The sequence below is a fragment of the Phalacrocorax aristotelis genome, chromosome 3, assembly GCF_949628215.1.
Source record: "Phalacrocorax aristotelis chromosome 3, bGulAri2.1, whole genome shotgun sequence".
Classification (NCBI taxonomy): domain Eukaryota; kingdom Metazoa; phylum Chordata; class Aves; order Suliformes; family Phalacrocoracidae; genus Phalacrocorax; species Phalacrocorax aristotelis.
In genome coordinates this window covers 116,513,775-116,536,858 of record NC_134278.1, presented here as the reverse complement: position 1 = coordinate 116,536,858, position 23,084 = coordinate 116,513,775, and the positions used below count along the sequence as shown (strand labels likewise).

The 23,084-nt window shown below is 39.6% G+C and overlaps 1 protein-coding gene across 9 annotated transcripts in view; it reads left to right on the top strand.

Annotated features, from left to right (window-relative positions):
* LTBP1 (latent transforming growth factor beta binding protein 1) overlaps positions 1-23,084 on the top strand; it is a 210,017-nt gene that overhangs the window by 135,592 nt on the left and 51,341 nt on the right. For 6 of the 9 annotated variants that reach the window (XM_075089238.1, XM_075089236.1, XM_075089237.1 and 3 more), the window contains 9 exons: positions 2,013-2,035; positions 3,025-3,127; positions 3,730-3,828; positions 6,714-6,839; positions 7,985-8,110; positions 8,814-8,936; positions 11,010-11,129; positions 17,918-18,040; positions 20,110-20,232. In XM_075089238.1, the coding sequence (XP_074945339.1) occupies positions 2,013-2,035; positions 3,025-3,127; positions 3,730-3,828; positions 6,714-6,839; positions 7,985-8,110; positions 8,814-8,936; positions 11,010-11,129; positions 17,918-18,040; positions 20,110-20,232 (966 nt within the window). The remainder of the gene's footprint in view (positions 1-2,012; positions 2,036-3,024; positions 3,128-3,729; positions 3,829-6,713; positions 6,840-7,984; positions 8,111-8,813; positions 8,937-11,009; positions 11,130-17,917; positions 18,041-20,109; positions 20,233-23,084) is intronic. The other 3 variants (XM_075089232.1, XM_075089239.1, XM_075089240.1) reach the window with 1 other exon arrangement.

Below are 23,084 nucleotides of genomic sequence, written 5' to 3'. Positions count from 1 at the left end.
TCATTTTTGTGATAAGAAATAGTAAATATTTCATTTAAGACTTCTATAAAAATATTTATAATCTCTAGCATATAACAAAGGGCTCAACTCAGGCTTTGATTTAGTAGTATTTGGATTGACAGAAGTTAAGGGGGTTTTATCATCTTCCTTCTGTACAATCTTGTAGATTGGCACCGCCTGATGTGGGCATGCATCCTCTTCCTGTGGTCTGCTCTTCCCCCGCAGCTGGGCACTCGCTCGGCATGACCATGTTGGATCAGCCCCTCTCTGCTGGGCTGTTTAATGATTAGTAGACTCCTCTAAGATATTTTTCTCAGACTGTTTTCTGCAAGCTCCTCAAAGGACTTGTAGCAGCTGAAATTTTCCTGAGTCTGAAACAAATATAGAAGCAAAGAAGTGCAGAAAGCAGCACAATTATAAATATATTGCCAGCAAGCTTGGCATGAACTGACTGAATCATAGAATGTCCTGCGTTGGAAGGGACCCACAAGGATCATCAAGTCCAACTCCTGTCCCTGCACAGGGCAACCCCAAATTCATACCCTATCTCTGAGGGCATCGTCCAAGTGCTTCTTGAATAGCGTCAGGCTCGGTGCCGTGACTGCTGTCGTGGGGAGCCTGTTGCAGTGCTCCATCACCCTCTGGGTGAAGAACCTTTTCCTAATACCCAACCTAAACCTTTCCTGGCACATCTCCCTGCTATTCATTGCTGAAGAACCCTCTCATGATATTGAGTACTTAATAGGTTATTTCCAAGCAGCAGTTATAGTAGACTAGTAGTTATTCTATATAGTAGTAGTAGTAATAATGTCAGGCCATTATTAGAAAGTTTCAGTCAGCTGACTTTGCAAAATTCTGTGTGACGTCTGTTACTTTCCAGTTAAAATCACTGCTCTAGTTTTGCTTTCAAAAATAAAATGGAGCTGAACTGTATCTAGAGAGAAAAAATAAGCTATTCAAATATACTTACAGACTGTGCTGGATTATAAAAATCTCACATAAACCTCTGGGCTTTTCTGCGTTACAAAGTGGAAAAAAAAAGTGGTGTAACATTTGCTAAAATATTACTTCAGTAATTAGGAAGATTGCCATATTCTAGTAAATCTTGAAACACAGAGAATCTGGAGAAAAAAAGAGGTTTTTAAAACAAAAACCTTTTAAAATATGCATATTCTAAGTCAGTAATGATACATACACGTTTGAATTTTATATTCCTCTTTTTAAAATGTTTGCATTTGGAATTTTTGAGATTTTATTAGAAGTTCTCCCAGTTCTGATAATCAGCCTCCCTGCTAATACTGAGGAAACTAGAGCAAGAAAAGTGATATTTTTTTTTTTAATCTATCCTGTGGAAAATGTTGATTGTGAAAAGAAAAATATTACAGTTTTTTACAGAAGTATATAGATTTTCATCAGTAAAAAACAAGTTCAAAAAAAGCAAACTGCAATGGAAAATAAAACCTTGTATGAAATTTCTATCTCTCCTTCCCAGAAAAAAGTCACTTTTATGGAGGAGAAACCCCCAAATCACTTTTGCTTGCTTAAAGAAAAGACAAATTTCAAGCCTTGATTTTTTTTTAAATAATAAATTCTTGCAAATTTATTAATGGTTAGTTATATAGAATTATGATATTAGTTTACCTTTAAAATAGTTACAGATGTTGATATTCCTTGGAAGGAGTTCAAAATGTTTAATCAGTGAGTTAATAACCTGTGAGTTTCTCAGATGGTTTCTAAGGAAACAGTTAAGACAACTGTAAGGCAGCTGAATACTGACCAAATAATTGTAAGCATTGATTTGTAGAATCTTGTTCAGGTTTCAGTTTAGTTTTTACGCTTGCTTCAGGAACATTGCTTCAAGTTTGCACCATTTGGCATGAGGTTAGAGCCTGAAATTTTTCTGTGATGGTAACAACCACTTTCAAATACGCTAGTAGTTTTAAGTAGAATGTGTAAGTAAATGTTATGTGAAGACTGATTAATTTTTTTTTTTGTTTTCTTTCTGGTTTTAGTGGCAACTGCAGCCCCTGATCAGGTAAAACATGATGCCATATATCTAGGAATTAGAATGCAAACCATGTATATGAGTTGTGATGCAGTAACTGTGAAAAGGATTTAGTATTTGTGAGGAACAAACTCCTCACTGTGGACCAGTGCAGACCCTGAGGCAAAAAGAGCTCATGTTGTTATTATATACAGCAGCAGGTAGTGAGGTACAGGAAAGAGATTACTTTAACCTCTCTTGAGGGCATTGGTAGAGGGTATAGTACAATACTGTTCTATCCCATTCTGGAGCCTGTATTTTAAAGAGGATATTGAAAAATGCGGACAGTATGGAGGAGAGCCACAGATACTGACAGCTAGAGAAAATGAGTTGGAGAGAAGCAGTATCCAGCTTTGAGAAGAATTTGTGCTACCTGCTTCAGAGACTTGTATTAATGCCTAAGTCAGTTTCCTAGGTTTTTTAGGGGTGCTGTGTAGTCAGTGGAGAAGAACAGGTGCATATCTGTGTTAAGTCCCCTGTTTTGGAGGTTCCAGATTCTCTACGCTGCAGATAATGGGATTCATTAGGAATAACGGCTGTTGTACTTTATTTCATTTTCCTAAAGACTTACAAGCTTCTAACACTTTCATGAAAATAAGATGATCAGTGCAATAGCTGAGAGAGAACCTTTCACAGTGGTCAAAGACTTAAGAGTTATAGGTGATTGTATACTTTCGTGTGATGCTGAACTGCAATTAAATACTATTTGTAAGCAGTTAAAGACCAGAGGATGGGAGAACTATGGAGATACAAAGCCAAAGATGCAATTAGATGCTCCGTGAAATAGCTGCTTCAAATCAAATCAGTGTTAAATTGTATGCCATGTTCTTTCAGGCTTAAATTGGTGGAAATCAATGATCTGCTATCAAAAGCCACTCATGAGAATGTTAACAGTTTCTCAAGCCAGGAGTTTGTGGGTTGTTATGATAGTGAATTTAAGGGAATGCTTTCAGAATGCAAATTTTTTGTTATTCTTTTAGGAATTAGCTTCCCTGGATCAAGAAAAGCAGCCTGACCTAGAGCCTGGGCAGCCTCAGCTTTCTCCTGGAATTTCAACAATTAACCTGCACTCACAGTTTCCAGGTAGCTTGTTTTGACTTGCCTTTTTAGTATGAGAGATTGCTTACAATTCTACAAAGAATGGGAAGTTAGCAATTGTAACAGAGGTTAATTAAAAATCGATTGCAGCTTCATGAGCAATTTTTCTATGAGCAGAATGCAGGGCGGGGCAGGGCGGAAATCATGGAAGCTGAAGTCGGAGGAGTTGAAGATGGCATCGGCTGGGTGACTTGTTAGGAGGCAAAGATATATTTTAGGCAAAATTGATATCCTGAATTACATACATGAGCATTTTAATGCCAGCAGAGTTGAGGCCTTGTACACCTTTCAAGAGGAAACTTTACTTAGGTATCTCCTTGTAGATTTACACATAACTTTCACTGCAAAAGTTTTACATTGTGCTTGCCTTCTGTAGCACCTCATTTTCTTTCACAAGCAGTAGAATGACGGAAAACACATATATACTATTTTTTCTACTCCAGATCTAAGCAGAATAAACTAATGAAAAGCTCCATAGTGTCTGGCTTGTTCAGTATCATGTGTGAATTATTTAAGGGTTTTGGGGGTGGTTTTCGTTTGGGCTTTTGGGTTTTTTGTGTGATTGATTTCCTTTCCATGTCACACAGTAGTGATTGAGAAAACATCTCCTCCTCTGCCTGTTGAAGTTGCTCCTGAAGTCTCTACTTCAAGTGCAAGTCAAGTAATTGCACCTACTCAAGTTACAGGTATTGTACTTCCTGTTTAAAGCTAAAATAAATTTAAAAATGACTGAGTTTCTGACACTATAACTTGTTCCATGCTACTTCTGAATTATAATAGCGAAGATAATTTAGCTGTAGAGCAGAAATAAATGTTCTGGGGAGAGATAGAAAGTACAGAACAGCACAGCAATGAGGATACTGTCAACAGAGATAGGACTGGACCCTCTCGGGATGTACCTGCCATTTTTGTGCCCACAAATAAATGATGGAAGGAAAAATTAATAATTCCACCTCAGATTACATGATCTGCAACCGAAGTCCAGAACTAAAGAGTTTTTGGCTACAAGTCAGGACTTTAGACAGTCTGTACACGTATTCATGAAGGATACGTGATCATGCTCTTTGAGGGATGTTAGACTTTGTGGGAGGTGGATCAGCATGTTCTACAAAAAGCACATGAGGAGTTATTGTAAGATCTATTTTGAAATGTTCTTTTGATATTTGTGCTCCTTCCTTTTTTGATGTATTAAAGTTGCCTTTTCTACATCCATGTGTCAAGAAGTGAAAGTAACAGAAATGCAAGTAATGCTCCTGTCATAGCTGAAACTTGTCTAAGTGATGGCTGCGTCCAAAAGGCATGAAAGTTTCACTTGCTGCGCATTTGAAAACAAAAAGGTGAATGTACTATGTGTGTATATGTGAGAGCATTACAATGTCACATTGGGTAGACTCTCAGAATTAACACAGGCTTCGAAGTAATTGCAGCAGTCAGGTAAGTACTTTGAGATGCAGTATTGTGTATGGTAGAGATATCTAGGCCTACCAAGGGTTTCTCAGTTTGCATTCACAGGGAGAAATTGCACATGCTTTAATAAAAGTGTAACTCTTCAGAGATGGCTTTCCTTCAAGCAGGAATGGGTTTTTGAGTTGCGTACAAAATGCACAGGGTCTAAATCACCCGGTTGTTTGAAGTATGATTCTGTCTGCAGTTAAATCTTCCTGAATCTACTGTAAGAGTAGAGAAAGTATCCTGTTCATCTGTAAGCATTTAGCTGCCTCCTGCAATTACCTATAGTTAAAGCTCATCAATCCCATGTGAAAATTCTACTAATGGTGATTGTCAAACTAAAATCTGGAAGTCAGCTTTGCTATGATTGTGCCCCTTCTGCCAGCCACCTCCCTGCTTCCTTACAGGGAGAGGAAGTTACCCTGCTGGGAGCTCACATCAGTTAGAAAAAATCTGGTAGTTTTCAATGTTCTGCTGTTTTTTCTTTCCTCAAGAAAAGGAGTGGAACTAGAAATTGCTGTGTGCTATAAACAAATCAATCTGTTATCCAGATACAGTTCCAAGTGTTCAGATATTTAAGAGAGAGAAAAGTATAAATGAAGTAAGATTTGTAGGACAAAATCCTATGCTGGATTTAAAAAAGTGAATGTAATTAGAGTTGAGACGTTTTTGAGTGCCTTAATTCTGTGCTTTAAGATTTAGTTAAATTTAAATGTAACCTATTTCTAAATAGTCTGGGTAAATGATTCTTCTTTACAGATGGTAACTTTTTCAGGAATTACGATTTCATGCTGCTGTATAACCTTAGTTTAAATTGCAACTAAACACAGTCATTACTATATTTTGCAGTAACACATACTTGGGGAATTTCTAAAACTACTGTAAGGATTTAGCATCCAATGCCGCCCATATCTGAATCTCCTTATCTTACAAAATATATCCAAGCCAGTAACAGATGAGTATTCTGTAAAAATAACCAGAAATCCATTACAGTTATTTTCTTAACCTTCGATAGAAAGGTTAAATAGTATAAATTTTTATTTTATATTATATTAATTTAACTTTACTTTTTATGTACCCATTTAGATCTTGGATGGGACATGAGAATATGTCACTAGGAAAAGCCTAGATTGTTTCTAGATTTTTCCAGATAAGGTATCTATCACAGAAACTCAGGACTCAAGAAGTGGGCCCATGTGAAACTCATAAGGTTCAACAAGGCCAAGTGCAAGGTCCTGCATCTGGGTCCGGGCAACCTCCGGTATCAGTACAGGCTGAGGGATGAAGGGACTGAGAGCAGCCCTCTGGAGAGGACTTGGGGGGTGCTGGTGGATGAAAAGCTGGACACAAGCCAGCAATGTGTGCTCGCAGCCCATAAGACCAACTGTGTCCTGGGCTGCATGACAAGAATCCTGGCCAGCAGGTTGAGGGAGGTGATTTTACCCCTCTGCTCTGCTCTGGTGAGACCCCACCTGGAGTACTGTGTCCAGCTCTGGAGCCCTCATCACAGAAAGGACGTGGACCTGTTGGAGTGGGTCCAGAGGAGGGCCCCAAAAGTCATCAGAGAGATGGAGCACCTCTCCTGTAAGGACAGGCTGAGAGAGTTGAGGTTATTCAGCCTGGAGATGAGAAGGCTCCGGGAACACCTTATTGTAGCCTTTCAGTAGTTAAAGGGGGCCTGTAAGAAAGATGGGGACAAACTTCTTAGCAGGGCCTGTTGCAATAGGACAAGGGGTAATGGTTTTGAACTAAAGGAGGATAGATTTAGACTGGATATAAGGAAGAAATCTTTTACAGTGAGGGTGGTGAAGCCCTGGAACAGGTTGCCTAGCAAGGTCGTAGGTGCCCCATCCCTGGAAACATTCAAGGTCAGGTTGGACGGGGCTCTGAGCAACCTGATCTAGTTGTCCCTGCTCACTGCAGAGGGGCTGGACTAGATGACCTCTAAAGGTCCCTTCCAACCCAAACTATGCTATGATTCTGTGACTCTACTGTAGACTTACAAACTTGATTTGTAGTTGTTTTCAGGCCTGATCTTTCTGCTTGGATTAGAGAATATTGTACAGTGGCTGAACTATGTGGGAGAGTTTAAAATTAAACTGTTTTTTTTAACTTTCTTTAGAAATCAACGAATGTACAGTTAATCCTGATATCTGCGGAGCAGGACACTGTGTTAATTTGCCTGTGGGATACACTTGCATCTGCTACGACGGGTACAAACTTAATGATCAACAGACAAAGTGCTCTGGTATGAATGGGTGCTTTCAAAAATCTGAAATAACCATGCTATGAAATGCTTGAAATGTAGAATCTTGTCAGGGGAAGTATGCTACAGTGCAGTCAGGAACTGCTTCCTCTGCTGAATGCTTCTAAACAACACAGAAACTAGTTTTTGTATGTCAAAATTTGCCAGCTAGTCTCTGATATAGCCTTTCAGCCATTCAGAACTGAATGTGAATTTAATTAAATTTAATGAAAGCCTTTCTCATTGTGAGATGAGAGGAAAAAGTGATTAGACAGACCATCTCTGCTCAGCTTTATATCAAGTATCTAAAATCATCAGACTGCTAGGAAGAAATACACTTCTGTTTGGAGAAAGAATGACTGAATTAGAGCATGTTTCTCAGAGTGATTTGCCCAGCTACCAGCTCTGCAGCTGGACTAAATCCAGTAATTTTGTTAGGTCCTTCCTTTCAACCTTCTGCTGAAAAGAGAAAGTATATCATAAACATCCCAGAAGCAGTTTGAGATCTGCAAAGTGAGGTATTCATCCCCTTCAAAGCTAGCAAGTTCATGAATAGAGGGCTCTGATGAACATGAGGCAGAGCCTAGACTGGCTCTACATGAGCCATTTCAGATTTGAAAGCAGCTGTATCAGTATTTTTCTTTCATTCCGGATATGCTGGTTCCTCTGTAACTTGGATCAGAAAAAGTTTATTACATGATGTTGCCAAATTATATGCTATCAACTTTTCATGTTGCCAAAAGTTCGGTTGCTTCACACTGATACACATGCTATCAGGTGCTACTACAGTATTAAAAATTAATTGACACGCATACACAGCCAAATGGCAACTTAAAATCCTTCTATTTCATCCAAATTGTGTTAATGTTCCATACTTGCAGCTTGTGCTTAGCTTGCACTCAGTGTAGTGATTTGATTCTTCAGGCCGATGCAATATCCTTATAGTCTAAGCCAATACGAGCATTTTTTTCCAACCAAAACTATTTAATGCATCTTTTTTGCAGCTCTGAGGAGAGGAAGACATATACTTTTTCAAATAGCTAAAATAATTACAAGATCAGTCTTTTCAAAACCATGGCATAGAATGCACAAAAGAGTCACAACTAAATATGTTCTTCTATAGTCTTATGGTTTTACTTCTTTTGTAGATCTTAATGAGTGTAATCAGGCACCCCATCTCTGTTCCCTTGGACACTGTGAAAATACAGAAGGAAGTTTCCTATGTATTTGCCAAGCTGGATTCATGGCCAGTGAAGATGGAACCGACTGCGTTGGTAATTACTAGTGTCCTTTATAGAAAATAAAAGTATAAAAATTAATCCAGTAGCTTATCTAAAACCCCCTAAAGTCCCTCTTTCAGCTTTTTTTCCTCAATGTCATTGGTACTGGTCTGATGTCTGGAAGTATAATAAACTGCCTCTCACCAGGTATTGTGGCGAGGAAAATATTTGAGCAGCTCCTACTACTTTTCAAAATTATTACTTCTTGAAAAACAATAATTTATTTAATACCCTGCTTGTTTAGGAAAATTACCATTTAGTAAAAAGACCTTCTGTGGTGTAAAATACAAATATTCAAAACTCTTTCAATCACTCGCAGCTGTAACAAACCATATTTTTCAAATACAGCTGCAAAGAGCCACAGACCTTGCAGAGCAATACAGGCAGCCTGAATTGGCTGTGGTCTTCCTCAGGTTAGCGGTGCCTTGGGCACAATATACACGCTGACACGCATTGTCTTTGCAACCACAGGGCTGCTCAATGCTCTTCTTCCTACAGCTAGATAATCATTCTCTCCCTGATTACAAGCAGTGAGGTAAAGATGGAACTGCTCAGGAAGAACAGCTGTAGGGCTGGGGCTTGCAAAGGGCTTGAAAATCCAAACTTCCTTATGTTTAGTTAAAGCAGGGTTTAGGGGAGATGCAAGCATTCAGTAATTTCATGGTGAAGCAAAGTTTCTCTTCTTTTTCATCTGCAGATTTTGATGAGTGTTCAAGACCTCATACTTGTGGGGAAGGCTTTTGTATAAATACTGTCGGCTCATACAGATGTGAATATTGTGATAGTGGATACCAAATGAACAGGAGAGGTGAATGTGAAGGTAGGTTTGGACTCTTTACCAGTAGTAATACAGTAACAATTGCCAAGCCAAACAGCTGCAATAGGAAGGGCCATTTGTTTGCATTGACCGCTGTTTCTGACCTCAACAGAAAACTTTACATCTATTTCTTTATTTTTCAAGAAATCTGGCCATTAGACGGAAATATTAAAATAACTCAATACAGATTTTTTCATGCTTAACTTAATATTTTTTACCTGGTTTTTTTTTTTAATTCCTTTCAATCTCCATTTGCTATTTGATTTCAGATGGAATGTCTTGGAACAGTGTTTTTATACCTATTTGTGTTCAGAGTTCCTTTTTCCCATCCCAATCTGTACTTCTTTCCATGGGTAATTTCTCCAGCTTAATCTTAGTGGTAGATTTCTCTCACAGCTACTTTCAAAATTTCATTTGCCTTCGTATCACTTACCTTCCCCCTGTACACCAGCTGAAAATGGCAGAATGTTCAAAAGGACATTGTTTGCTTTATCTACAGTATGCCCTGGATGATGATGTGAAGTTACCATTTATTCATATCATAAAAACAATGCCAGATGTTACTACTGTTTGGAATGATTAATATTGCCTGATGTTCAAGGGAGACTTAGTACTGTGGTTTGAGCTGCAAAGGGAGAATTCTCAGAGGGTGCAATCTTAAACAAGAAACCTTTTTGATTATTCTCCAGTCTTTTCAGTCATTTGATGTCTGGAACTGCAATTCAATTCCTATTATTTAGATTTAAGATGCTGCAAAGGAGTTCCCCCACTATGGACAGAACCATCTTAGGACAGCTATCTTAATAGATCTGGCCATGGAATCTCTTAACTTCATTGTTAGTCCTTCCCTGCATACTTTACCAAGTTTCTGGTTTAAAACAAACAAACAAAAAAAACCCACAAAAAAACCCAAAAGAAAACCACAAACAATAATTTTTTTCTGTATTATAACAGGTAGAAAGTCTAAGTTGGCTTTTTTTAAAAAATTTAAATAAATGTTTCACGCACTCCACTCTTAAAACAACTTTTTCCAAATATTCTTTGTCAGCAGGGAATCTGCATTTAAAATAAGCTAGAAATCAGAATATCACAGTGTGTCAAATTTCTTACTAGCTTGTATTTTAAGTAGTGTGGTGGTAGTCCTCTGTCACCTAACTTAACAATATGTAATTTGTGAAACCAAGTTCTCTGTTGAAAGTTATTTAAGGTTGCTTAAAGGAAAAACCCTCCTACACTAAATCCATCAAACCAAGGAAATGACACATTGAGGGAATCATTTCACCATGTCATTACACCTACACGTTAGTTACCCTACTGACAGATTCCAGATTCCACAAATACCTCCTTTCCACCTCCTCCACACTTCAAAAACAAAGGCAAGAATCCTCAAAGCTGCACATGATACACATAGTTCACTTACACTTCCTTGTTCCATCTTCATTCTGCCTTCAAGCTATACTCATGCAAGCTCTGTCGTGGGCCTAGCCCAAGAGTGCATACATGTTTTTGTAGAGTCTATTGTTTACGTAGAACAGTTTTGTAGGCATAGCTGAGCTTCACTGCATACAGTTAAGTATCTCTATAAAATCTTGTGATTTCTTTTAGCTTTGCAGCACTTAGACTTTATTTTGACTGAAAATTGCTCTTTCCTTTGAGAAGCCTGAGCTACAATTTTATTGTTGCAATGCACTTCCAAAGTCTGTTGAGACTGCTATAAGAACAACCTCAGGACACTTCAATATGGTAAAGGGGTGATGTAAGCAAAGTTATTCTTACCTATCTTAGTCAGAAATCTGATCTGCTGTATGTTATGGAGGGCCTACCAAAGATTCGCAGTATAACAGAAAATTCAGATTCAGTTGCATGTACTATGATCTAATTTATTTCTCAGAGATACACCTTCGCTGGTACAAATCTGTGCAAACTTGTACCTTCCTGGGTCTCTAACAGAAAAGTATGCAACTCTTTAAATGTGTGAGTATAACATGAGCACGGTCAGAGTAACCAGATTAGTTTATTGTTCAGTGTTTTTTTTATGGCTTTGACCAGTATTTCCTTTTATCTTCTCTTTTGAAGACATTGACGAATGCCTGACTCCAACTACTTGTCCAGATGCACAGTGCATTAATGCTCCTGGCTCTTACCAGTGCATTCCTTGCAGAGTGGGCTTCAGAGGCTGGAATGGACAGTGCCATGGTATGTTCTCTTTGTATCTCTGGTTATAGTTCTTGTTCTGAGGTACTGTATTTCCTCTGCCACCAGTGTTACAGCCCTGGGTCCCTGTTTCATTCAATAATAAGATTTTTAAAATAACTTTATGTTCTCAGCCACAGTATCTATGAGGAAATCATGTTATACTGTAGTTAAATGAACATTGACTCTAGACTGCAAACAGTACAATAAAAATAACAAAACAAAATTCTTGAAATAGAAAATATGGAACTGAAATGGAAGTGTGATCAGTGAATGCTAGTAGGCCATTGTTTGGAGGTATTGAATGGGAAAACCGTGAGAGTGCTAACACATCATGTGACTGGCAGGTGTTTCAATAGGATATGGGTGTTTGCTCACAAAGCACATTAATAAAACTTCTGAACTACCTGTACTTCTAGCAAAACATTCGTCACATCTTAGAACAGCTTGTTGTACTTTAGGTTAGGTTTTTAGGACAGATTTCTCACATTATACTTTTGTTGATTTGTTTTTAAATGTTAGATTTATTTTTTTTTCCCCCAAAACAGTTTTGGCTATTTGAGATATAGCTAAGTGAGAACAAATGAATCCCTTGTGCAGAAAGAAATAATCTTTTGCAGTTTTGAGTGCCACTTCCTGGGGCACTACCAGAAGCTTAAATTTGACCTCAGTTATGAAGGATCTGCTGTCTTATTGTGAATCCTCTTGTACACTATACATGTAACACATGCCCTATAATTTGTGATAGTTGGAGTAACCATGTTATTTAAACATAGGTGTATAATAACTGGCATAGGAGGTGTTGCATTATTGTGGTAGGTCAGATTGGCAATATACTTCCATAGCTTATTTCCTAATGGCTCCCAATCCCTGTGATTTGGTTCAGTTCATAAAGCAGTCTAAGAGGATTGCTTGGGCTGAAATAGTACCGGAAGGTGGGCATCTACTGTGCTCCAGCTGCAAATGGACTTTTGAAGTGGAGCAAGACTAGAGCCAGGTTGCAGTGAAAGCACCTGAAAATGTATGGTGTAGCTGTCAAAGCCTCACCACCAGTTTTGCTGTACAGGTGGTACCTTTTTCAACCACCCTGTTTTCTAATGAAGGCATATTGTGGCAAATTATTTCTGTCTGAACATCTGCCTGTTACAACTTATCAGTATATCATAGCCACTTTATTTAGTCTTGTCATTTGACTTATTGTGGAGGAATGTATTTCTCAGGTAATTTCATGGATTTTAACAGAGTTATAACAAGCTATGGAATGTTTACAGCAAACTGACATGGTTCACTTAGCACATGTTTATGTCTGTCTTTGTTTTGCTCCTTCTCTCCTGCCTGGATGCATGCTACCTTTGTAAAGAATGTGGCACATGCACTCTGTTGAGAAAGGTTTCCTCTTAATTAATGCCTTATTTGGAAAATGTAAAGTTGATTTAATTTTTCATTCTTTCATGATATAAAACTTGATTTCTATACCTATTTATGAAAATTGCCTGGTTGAAAATGCTGTGGCATAACTTTCACTTGTTTCATTCTTGCTAACTGGGTCAGTAGGAGTAGAATGAGAGAAGTCACTGCTCTGCTCAGATTTACAAACAAAACTAAGTCATGTAAGGAATAAGTCTTGGTTCCAAGTTGCTGATACTTTTTTTTCCTTGTATTACTGTATGTGATTTCCCTTTTTCCTTTGTTTTATGAAATGTTCAAAGCCTGGACTTCTCGCTCACATCATTAGTGATGTGATCTGTCTTCATTTTCTGTTTATCCTAGACTTACATAATGTTGAAAATGAGCCATACACATTTTAGAAAATGTAATGCAGAAATGCAGACAAGGATTGGTTTAAATCTGTAGCTTTGCAATATGGTATAATTTAAATACGCTGAAAAGGAAAATATTTCCCAAGTTACCTATGAAAGTTATTTAAGTCCATTGTTCCATGACCAGTTTAGGTCAGTGGCAGCTCTGCTATTTTCCCCCAGCACCGTTTTCAGTCTTTTTTTTAACCTCTGCTCATTTCTCTGCCTGTACTTGATGCCCTAGAAAGTCTAGTGTAACAATCCTACAGTTCTTGAATGCTATTGATATTGTAATCTTCCAGGGTTTAAAGCCAGAACATAGCTACTTCTGTTTAATAAAGGCAAGTCAATCAATTTACTTCAGACTTACATAGAATAGATTTAACTGAAGTTTTTGTGAGAATATCCAGCGTGAGATCATAGAATAGTTTGGGTTGGAAGGGACCTTTAGAGGTCATCTAGTCCAGCCCCTCTGCAGTGAGCAGGGACAACTAGATCAGGTTGCTCAGAGCCCCGTCCAACCTGACCTTGAATGTTTCCAGGGATGGGGCACCTACGACCTTGCTAGGCAACCTGTTCCAGGGCTTCACCACCCTCACTGTAAAAGATTTCTTCCTTATATCCAGTCTAAATCTATCCTCCTTTAGTTCAAAACCATTACCCCTTGTCCTATTGCAACAGGCCCTGCTAAGAAGTTTGTCCCCATCTTTCTTACAGGCCCCCTTTAACTACTGAAAGGCTACAATAAGGTGTTCCCGGAGCCTTCTCATCTCCAGGCTGAATAACCTCAACTCTCTCAGCCTGTCCTTACAGGAGAGGTGCTCCATCTCTCTGATGACTTTTGGGGCCCTGTGGTGGGTTGGCCCTGGCTGGAGGCCAGGTGCCCACCAAAGCCACTCTGTCACTTGTTCTCCTCACTGGATAGGGGAGAGAAAATATAAAGCTTTTATGCCTTTTTAGCTTTTTTATGCCACGAAAGGCTCATGGGTCAAGATAAGGACAGGGAGAGATCACTCACCAGTTACCATCATGGGCAAAACAGACTCGAGTTGGGGAAATTACCTTAATTTATTAACCAAATCAAAGTTAAGAAATGAAAAATAAAACCAAATCTTAAAACACCTTCCTCCTACCCCTCCCTTCTTCCTGGGCTTAACTTTACTCCCAGTTTTCTCTACCTCCTCCCCCCGAGTGGCACAGAGGGACAGGGAATGGGGGTTGTGGTCAGTTCATCACATTGTTTCTGCTGCTCCTTCCTCACACTCTTCCACTGATCCAGCATGGGGTCCCTCCCATGGGAGACAGTCTTCCACAAACTTCTCCTGTGTAGGTCCTTCCCAAGGGCTGCAGTTCTTCACGAGCTGCTCCAGCGTGGTTCCCTTCCCTGGGGTGCAGTCCTTGAGGAACAGGCTGATCCAGCACGGGTCTCCCCCAGGGTCACAAGTCCTGCCAGTAAACCTGCTCCAGCATGGTCTCCTCTCTCCATGGGGCCACAGTTCCCACCAGGAGCCTGCTCCAACGTCAGCTTCCCATGGGGTCACAGCTTCCTTCAGGCGCAGCAGCCTGCTTTGGTGTGGCATTAGTGGATATTTTCTCCACCGTGGACTTCCTTGGGCAGCAGGGGGACAGCCTGATACAGACCATGATCTTTATCACCATGGTCTTTATCACGGACTGCAGGGGAATCTCTGCTCTGGTGCCTGGAGCACCTCCTCCCCTCCTTCACTGACCTTGGTGTCTGCAGAGTTGTTTCTCTCACATATTCTCACTCCTCTCTCCAGCTGCAGTTGCACAGGTTGTGGCTTTTTTGGGGGATTTTTTTTCGTTGTCGCTTTCTGGTTTGGGTTTGGGTGGGGCTTTTTGGGTGGGTTTTTTTTTTTGTTTGGGTTGGTTTTTGGTTTTCTTGTTCCCCTTTCTTAAGTATGTTATCCTAGAGGTGCTACCACTGTTGCTGATGGGCTTGGCCACCAGCCAACCAATTCCTTATCCACTGAACAGTGCACCCATTAAATCCATATCCTCCAATTTATAGAGAAGGATGTTGTGGGGGACTGTGTCAAAGGCCTTACAGAAGTCCACATAGGTGACATCCGTAGCATTTCCAGTGCATATTGGAAGAAATTAAAAATGGTACTTGCACACCCTGCCACCTCATTGTCTTGACATTGCTACTGTCCCAGGCCACAGAATCACAGAATCCCAGGTTGGAAGGGACCTCAGGGATCATCTAGTCCAACCTTTCTAGGAAGAGCAGAGTCTAAACAAGATGGCCCAGCACCCTGTCCAGATGACTCTTGAAGGTCCCTTAGTGTGTTTGTGTCATACAGGAACTATTTGAATTTTTTTAAAAAGTTTACTTGCAGTCACAGGTGATTCTTTTATCTGTGTCTCTCTGCATTTGCACATTCAGACAAAGTGATATATTGTAATATATAATGACAATAAAGTAGTATGTGAATCTAGAGCACACTTCTGTGTATTGATTAATAAACAAAAAAAAAATTAGGTTGACAAAACTTTCTAGACCACTTCATCCTCATGGTTATCACTGTGGTGGATTTTGCAGCTGTGTTAACTAACTATATTCAGTTTGTTCAGCATTAGAGACCCCATCAGAAGGTTTCAACACTCGTACAGAGGTCAGCAGAGCTGATCCATATACCCCTAGCCCTAGTGTAGGGATGTTTGATAGTCAGTTACAGCTCTGGACTTCATCTCAGATGATTTAGGTTCTGTTCCTGGCTTTTCAGGAAAGTCTCTTGATCTTTGAGTCCCATCCAAATATAAGAAATAATATTGCAGGCTTTGTTTTTAAGTAGCTTGGAGATAAGTAGATGAAAATGCATCTATAAGAAGCAGATTTGTTATTCAGTTGGAAATTCACGTGCCTGACTGCTGAATTAGGTTCTCTGTGTTTTAATAAATTCTTGAATTTGAGCATTGATCATATACATCAAGAGCAAAGGTTGTGTTTTGTTGAGCAAGCACATTTTGCAACAGCAGGGAACTGAGAAATTAGTCTTGCAGATGGGTGTAAGTAGTATTGCCTGCTGAACTGCCATAGCAAAGCACCTGTGGATCTGTGCAGTCGTCGCCTGGGAGGATGCCACTTCGTGTTCTTGGCCAGGCTGCAACAGGGCATCTTATTTACGGAGTTAAGAGGCTCAGGTGAGGAAACAAGAATTGTAGGTCTTTTGAAATATTGACAATAATGGCGATTTCGTTTGTGTCTGTGGAGAGATGGGCTTTGTCAAAGTCAGATTGTGCAGGAGCTTGTAAAGAGCCAAGAATGATAAATATATATGAGGAAAATAATTGCTGCATATATTGACAATAGGTAATAAGAGTTATGACGATGATTTCAAGACCTCTAATCTTTTTCCAGCTCTCCCTGTGCTACAGCTGCCTAAATAGCTCAAGTACCTCAAATAATCAGTAGTTTTTTATGTTGACAGATTTTGTGTGCTTTGTGGTGGCAAAAGACAGGATAATAGGGTGTACTATGATTTCGAGCACATAAAAGCAAATAAGGCGTGATTCTTTTTCTGCACTGGTGAAGCTAAAAAATACAGCTTTTTCCATACAAACAGGGACACCTTCTTGCTGTTAACTACATCCCTAAAATAAATAAATAAAATTTGAAAATTAAACTTTTGGGTTTTTTAAGTGAAAGCCACTTCGAGGGGCTAAGACAATATTGATTAATTTTGAATACTGAATTAATTTTGGCTGTGTTTATAATGAAATATGTTCTTTATGTGTTTGCTTTTTCTTTGTTGATTTATACAAATTGCATTCAGAAGGATTTCTTGAAAATTATTCCTAAGTAGTAAGCTAGCAATTTTCATGTTGGCTAAAACGAGTGGCCCATCTAGTTAATACCCTTCTTCCAAAGAATGATTAAAGTTGGTGTCTATGGTATAGCTTATAGAAAAAAAATTTCTTTCAAATCCTCCTGTAAATCAAGGATGGTTTGTGACCAGAAAGAGATTTTGCTTCTAAAACTTTTTTTATAAAGGCATAATTCATTGGAGTTCCTTGTTGCCTCTATAGAGTAGCCTTACAGAGAGACCTGCATGAAGTGCAGAAAACCCCTTGAAATTCCTCAGGTGTCAGCTAAGTCCTTTAGAACCTGCCTCCTTTAAGTCCATTTGAAAAATGTCATCTATGAAGGTCTCACATGTACGTGTGTTTCATGTAGAGTCTTTAGTTACGCACTGGAGAACTCCTCTAAATCCTGTATGTTAATTGACCTAGCTTTAAAAAGCAGCAAAAACTCAACAGCAGAAAATGTGGTTGAGGTATATTCTAGCTTCCGAGAGGACCTCCCTGTTCCCTCGTACCCATAGGTAAGCTCCAGGTAAACAAGCAGAGGCAGCAGCCTGGGGGGATTCTGAGCAAAGCACATGTTTTAAAAATGGTTTGAGAGAGAACAGGTTCTAACACAGACTTGCCACCATGAGCTGTGACTGCTTTTCTGGACTGTTCCTTGCAATAGCAGAAGGATTAGTGATAATAGTTACAAGGTATTCGCAGCTGCTAGTGCTTTTATCGCAGGTACATATCCTAAGAATAAATCTGTGTAATGCGAGAATGAACGTGCCAGCACTTGCTGACCTCTTCTCTATACTAAAGCTACACTGTGGGAAACTTATGGGCAAAATAGTCTTACTCAGGTAAGGATGATGTGGACACAGTTAGTTCATAATGCAACAGCTATTTGAAAAAAAAAAAAAAAAAGGCACTTGCAGTACTGGGATGAAAGCATGGTATTAGTCATGTGGGCCCTAAGTATAGTTGAGTATTTGAGGACAAGGCAGGTCAACTTCAAGTCCTTTTTTTCAGGCAGAATGCTGCAGGATTGTCAAAGTCAAAATATACAGGAAAACTGATTATAACTGATTATGGTAGAATTTGAATAAATTTCCAACTCAACAGAAAGATGGTTGTACCCAAGTTAATTATATGATTACATTTTATTTGTATTCACAGATATAGATGAATGTCAGTATGGCAATCTCTGTACAAATGGACGTTGTGAAAATACAGAGGGGTCTTTCAGATGTATTTGTAGCCAGGGTTTCAAACTCTCTGCATCAGAGGATCAGTGTGAAGGTAGGAAGAATTATGATTAACATTCATAAGGTTGCACTTACCTTTTAAATAATATTTTTCATCTAATAGTGTTCCTTCTAATGGAGAAACAACAAACGTACAACACTGAAGCTAAGTAACCAAAAATGTAAGAATATGTATTTCTATTTTATAGCTTCCATGGTCACGTTGTAGATTTTGACATTTGTTGTAAAGCCAATCAAGAACGTGTATCCATATTTATATTGCTAAATCGGAATTTCTGCAAAATCCTTGGCATTTCTGTCATTTTAGCATTTTGGGGACAGTGGCTTTCGCTGCCTTAATAGCTTTTCATTCTATCCTTTTTTTTTTTCTTTCTTTAATGTGGGTGAATGGAATCAAAAAACTCAGGCTGCACCCTCTTGGAACCCAGCAGTGTCAGTTAACACTGAGCTGATGCCTGCATTGGTGTCACTGCATTTCGAGTAGTAAATTTAGTAGAGAGGGTTTGGTGTCATACTTCTAAGAACGGTACCTGTACCTCCAAAGTGTTAGGTTCTACATTTCTTCCACATCTAAAATTCCTATTGGGACTGCTCCAGTGGAACAAAATTAGGTCTGAAGTCAGAACGGAGTAGTCTGAGAGAGAACCTAGAGTGTGTACAGGAGGTATGAATACCCCTCTTCTTAGGGAGAGGGGACTTCCTGAGACATCTCCCCAAAGGTGAAAATGTGGGAGAATGTCTCTAAGCTGGGGAAGCACACAGAAACCTGAACGTTTCTTGTCAGATATTTTTTCTTATTTCCTTTCCCCCACCCTTCCCTCAGGGCCTGCATGTAGCACCAAACACTTGCGGTCTTCTGAGTGCTAAAAATAATACAGTAAAACTAAATAATCATTCACGTAAATTTGTCAGGAAGTTTGAAACAAAACATCAGTGTAAGTTAAGTGTCTTGAGTGAGTTAAATGTGCTGTCCAGGATGCACAGCAGACTGGTCTTGGGGAAAGTATGTAGACAAAGTTTGACTGCTTCCTCTGAGCCTTTCATGGAAAATGGCCCTTGCCAAGCTGAGCTGGCATGTGCAAACTGTTCTTCTTAAAGTGCACACTTCTAAAGTAAGGACCTGTACACGTGCCCAAATGCTACATGCAGCCCCACAGATTTTGGTGATCCTTAAATGCAAAACTTCTGTGGTCACAAGGGACCATTGCTCAAGAGGTCAGACTATGTAGCCATAACACAGACCTGAAAAACCGCATTGAGTAACCTCCTCCTGTTTGAGTTGGACTATATTTTTCAGAAAGACATTCAGCTGTGCCTAAATCCTAGAACTGACTAAGAACCTACCGTATCAATTTAATTATTGTTTCTTAATAAGCATTTTATAAGTAAGGGAGGGAAGACAGGTTTCCTAGCTCAAACAAGACACGTGCTATGTTCTGAGTTCAGAGTGCTGCTCCTCTCCAATATTTTAAGTTTTTCATAGGAAAATTTCAGTTTGATGTTCAAGTCCATCAGTTAACCCAGCCTGACCCCAGTTTATGAGAAATGAAGCGCTGAGGGATTAGCAGTGGTTATGGAAGCAAAGAGACATTTCCCCATTCTTACAGTATTAATACAGTTACAAGGCAAGTATTTAAAGGACCCTTAAGGTACAACTGCACGGGGGAACAGCCTCTCAGTGTGCATCTGAAAACCACACCCTGTTAAAAGGTGGTGAATCCTGCTGGAAAGTATTTTGTGGGTTTTGCTGACTCACTGGAGCAGCTGGTTTGTTACCTTTGCCAGATATAAAAGAAACAAAAGCAGCTCTCAAGCAGCATCTGTGTGTGTTTGTGTGTGTACCTGTTTGTGCACTGAGGGATATACTGATGCTACAGGAGAGAATGCTGAATGCAGTCATCTCAAGGAAAACATCCAATCTGCAGTTTCATATATTTTTATGTGTTGTATTGACTGTCTGCATTTGTTAATAAATCGATCAAGACAATCAGTCCTGGATACTGACACTCTGATGCTGTTTTGCTCAGTATTGTTTATTGCACCATTTGGTTAGTAATTGGTATTTTCAGATGTGTTATGTTTTTGCTGTCTCTTCTGCTACAGATATAGACGAATGCCAGCGCCGACCACTCTGTACGAATGGACGCTGCAGGAACACAGAAGGATCTTTCAGATGTATATGTAGCCAAGGCTACTCATTATCCTCTGCTGGAGATCATTGTGAAGGTAAGCTTGTGGACTCATTTTTTTCAGTAAGTTCTTGCGTATTTCAGCTGCAGGCATGAACCCTTTTGAAAATGGAGCAGAAGGGTATGTTGCTCCTCTTTCATTCTCAATAATTTACTGTCAACCGTTCAACAGTCCCCACCTACACAGCAACATATTTAATGGATTCTTAGAAATAGACCCTGTCATCTTTCCACATACAAGAAGTCAGCACGTTTCCAACAGTAAGATTGGAAGAGCAGTTGACATTGTTACCAAAAACAATTAATACTTTCCAAACCTTGTTGCTCAAATTCTGACACAGAGGTTCTGTATTACAAAACCTTCTGCCAGCATACACTGTTCACATGGGGGCCTACTAAATTAAAACTACTTCTCCAGCTGGTTTTGGGAACCTGTAGCCAGCCACCACAATCCCACTGTGTGCACTGGCAGGAGAAAATATGTAGTATAAGATGATCTCGGGGGGATCTGCTGGACCTCACAGCTTTCACTGTCTCAGAAGGCAGCCTACATACTAAGCTTGTAAAAACAACAATAAGAGGTGAAAGATGTAGAGTAAGCATAGGGAGAAATGCTGTGTTATAGAAAACAGAAACATTCTATTATGTCTCAAGTAGGGTGATGTAATTATCCAATAATTGGCAAACAGATTTTTTCTAATCAGTTATTTCAAAGCTACTCCCTCTTCTCCAGCTTTGGCTATACCACCCAATACAGTACATCTGCTGCACTGCTCATGGTCACCTTGGGCATGTGAGGTTACTTAACAGCAAGCTCCAGAAAACATTGTATCTCAGTTGCTTCCTTATCTCACCCTAGGGGGAAAAAACATGTCAGCTAAGGTCTCACCATACAGGTGGTATTAGCACATAAAAACTTTCCAGTCTCTGGTGTGCTTTCTAGAGCTGCAGCTCCTTACTGCTCCTCTACCTAGTAGTGTTCTGCTGCTAGGTTATCCTTCACACAGCACTCTAAGAGGCAGTTCCCACCTTCTCGCCCACAGCAATAGGTCAGGAATCCTCCTTTTCAAGTGGTCCAGGCAGAAGAGCAGTTCCCCCTGAGCCAATCAAATGCTGTCTTCTCAAGACAAACCTGTAATCAGACCAGACTTCATCACAATGGTGATACTGGATTGTCCACATTTAATGAGTGACAGCATCCCTTGAAGTTCTCACCAACAAGGAATAAGGATGTCTTTTAAAATCTCCTCAGTACAGTGATACTCTTTGCTGACCTGTGTGGAAAATCTGGTCATAGACTAACTTAACACAATCTTCTCAGAGTTCCTGGTGAATGCCAGCATCACTTGCATCAGCTTCAAGAAATGTGCACTGATGATGCAAGGCACTAGAAAGTTGTGTCAAAAAATTTTTGCTCTGGCTTCCAGATCTTCATGAGTTGCAATAGATGTGGAGATACAGAGATACTGTGTCAAGAATCAAAGAAAATTTTGGTGGGTGGAAGGGATCACTTGTCCATTCCTCCTCCCAAAGGCAGAACAAACCATATGGTGTCATTCCTGACAGGTACTCATCTAACCTGCTCTGAGTAGGCTTCAGCAGATGAGATTCCAAACATCTCTTCCAGCAGCCTGTGCCAGTGCTTTGCTGACTTTGTGTTAGGCTTTCTTTTTTTCCAAATATGGGATGGTAATCTTCTATTGCTACAGTTTAATTTGTAGTTCTTACCTTGTCCACCTTAAACAAGAAAAGATGCTTTCTTTCCTCTCCATAGCAGAGAGGGAGATGGTGAGAGTGAGATGCATAACTGTTTCAAGCATTTTGGTTCCTTGAGCGAGAAGCCTACAAATCAACTCTGCAGAGAGAGATTTCAAATTGGTAAATGCTGTTAGCATAATTGAGCATGTGAAATTGTGAGTTAAATAATCTTGTTGTGAAGAAGAGCAAATGAAATATAGAAATTAATATAAATCCATTGTAGTTGAGAACCAAAGATTTTCCAGAACATCTCTTCAGACTAGTTTGGTGCATTTCATACAGTGCAAGAAGCCATGGTAACTGTTGCTGCTCTCCATCACTATGCAATGGCCTGTCAGGACAGGTCCATGCTGTATCTTCATCTCTTCTTCGATCCTGTTTGAGGGCAATTTTCAAGAAAAAGTAATTTCAGAAAGCTCTCACAGCAAAGGAGGAGGAATTTGATCATACAAGTAAAAAGGGTAAAGTTGTTCCCTCACCTCAGGGTCTTCATCTCACTCCCAAGAGTCTGTAACCAAACATACAGCTTCTCCACCCAGTACCAAAGTGGTTAATTTCTATAGACACAGTTTGTTCACTGAAGATTTCCATAAATATTAAAAGTTCTGTGCAAAATCTATTCATCTCAAAGTGGAAAAAATTCTTCTGTGCTTGCGTTATATCCCTTCAGTATTTTCTGAAGTACAAGATATTACAGACTGCTATTTGCACCTTGGAAACTAAGTTTGAACAGACTGTGCTGTCAATAAGAAGGCTTTGCACAACTGCTTTATCCGCTATACATTAACCTTTCTTGTTTTCCTCACTTTGTGATGTAATTATTTTTTAAGGCTCTTTGAATTATTCAGTGCACATTTAGGGAACTCAGTTGACTACAGGTTTAAATCTCACATTCTCCTCTCATCAGTGGAGGTCCTCAGCTTCACAGCCAGCTTCCCATCTTCATGAAAATGGCTCTCCTCCTGACAGTTCAGCAAGATGTGTGGGTGGATCACAGGGCAGAGCTTCCGCAAAGACAAAATTGCCTTGAGAAGATATCCAGCGTTTCTCCACATGATGGCCTCTGATTTTCAGACTAGCCTATTTACCTGAATGTTTCCTAACACTTCATGGAGAAAGTAGGAAAGAGGT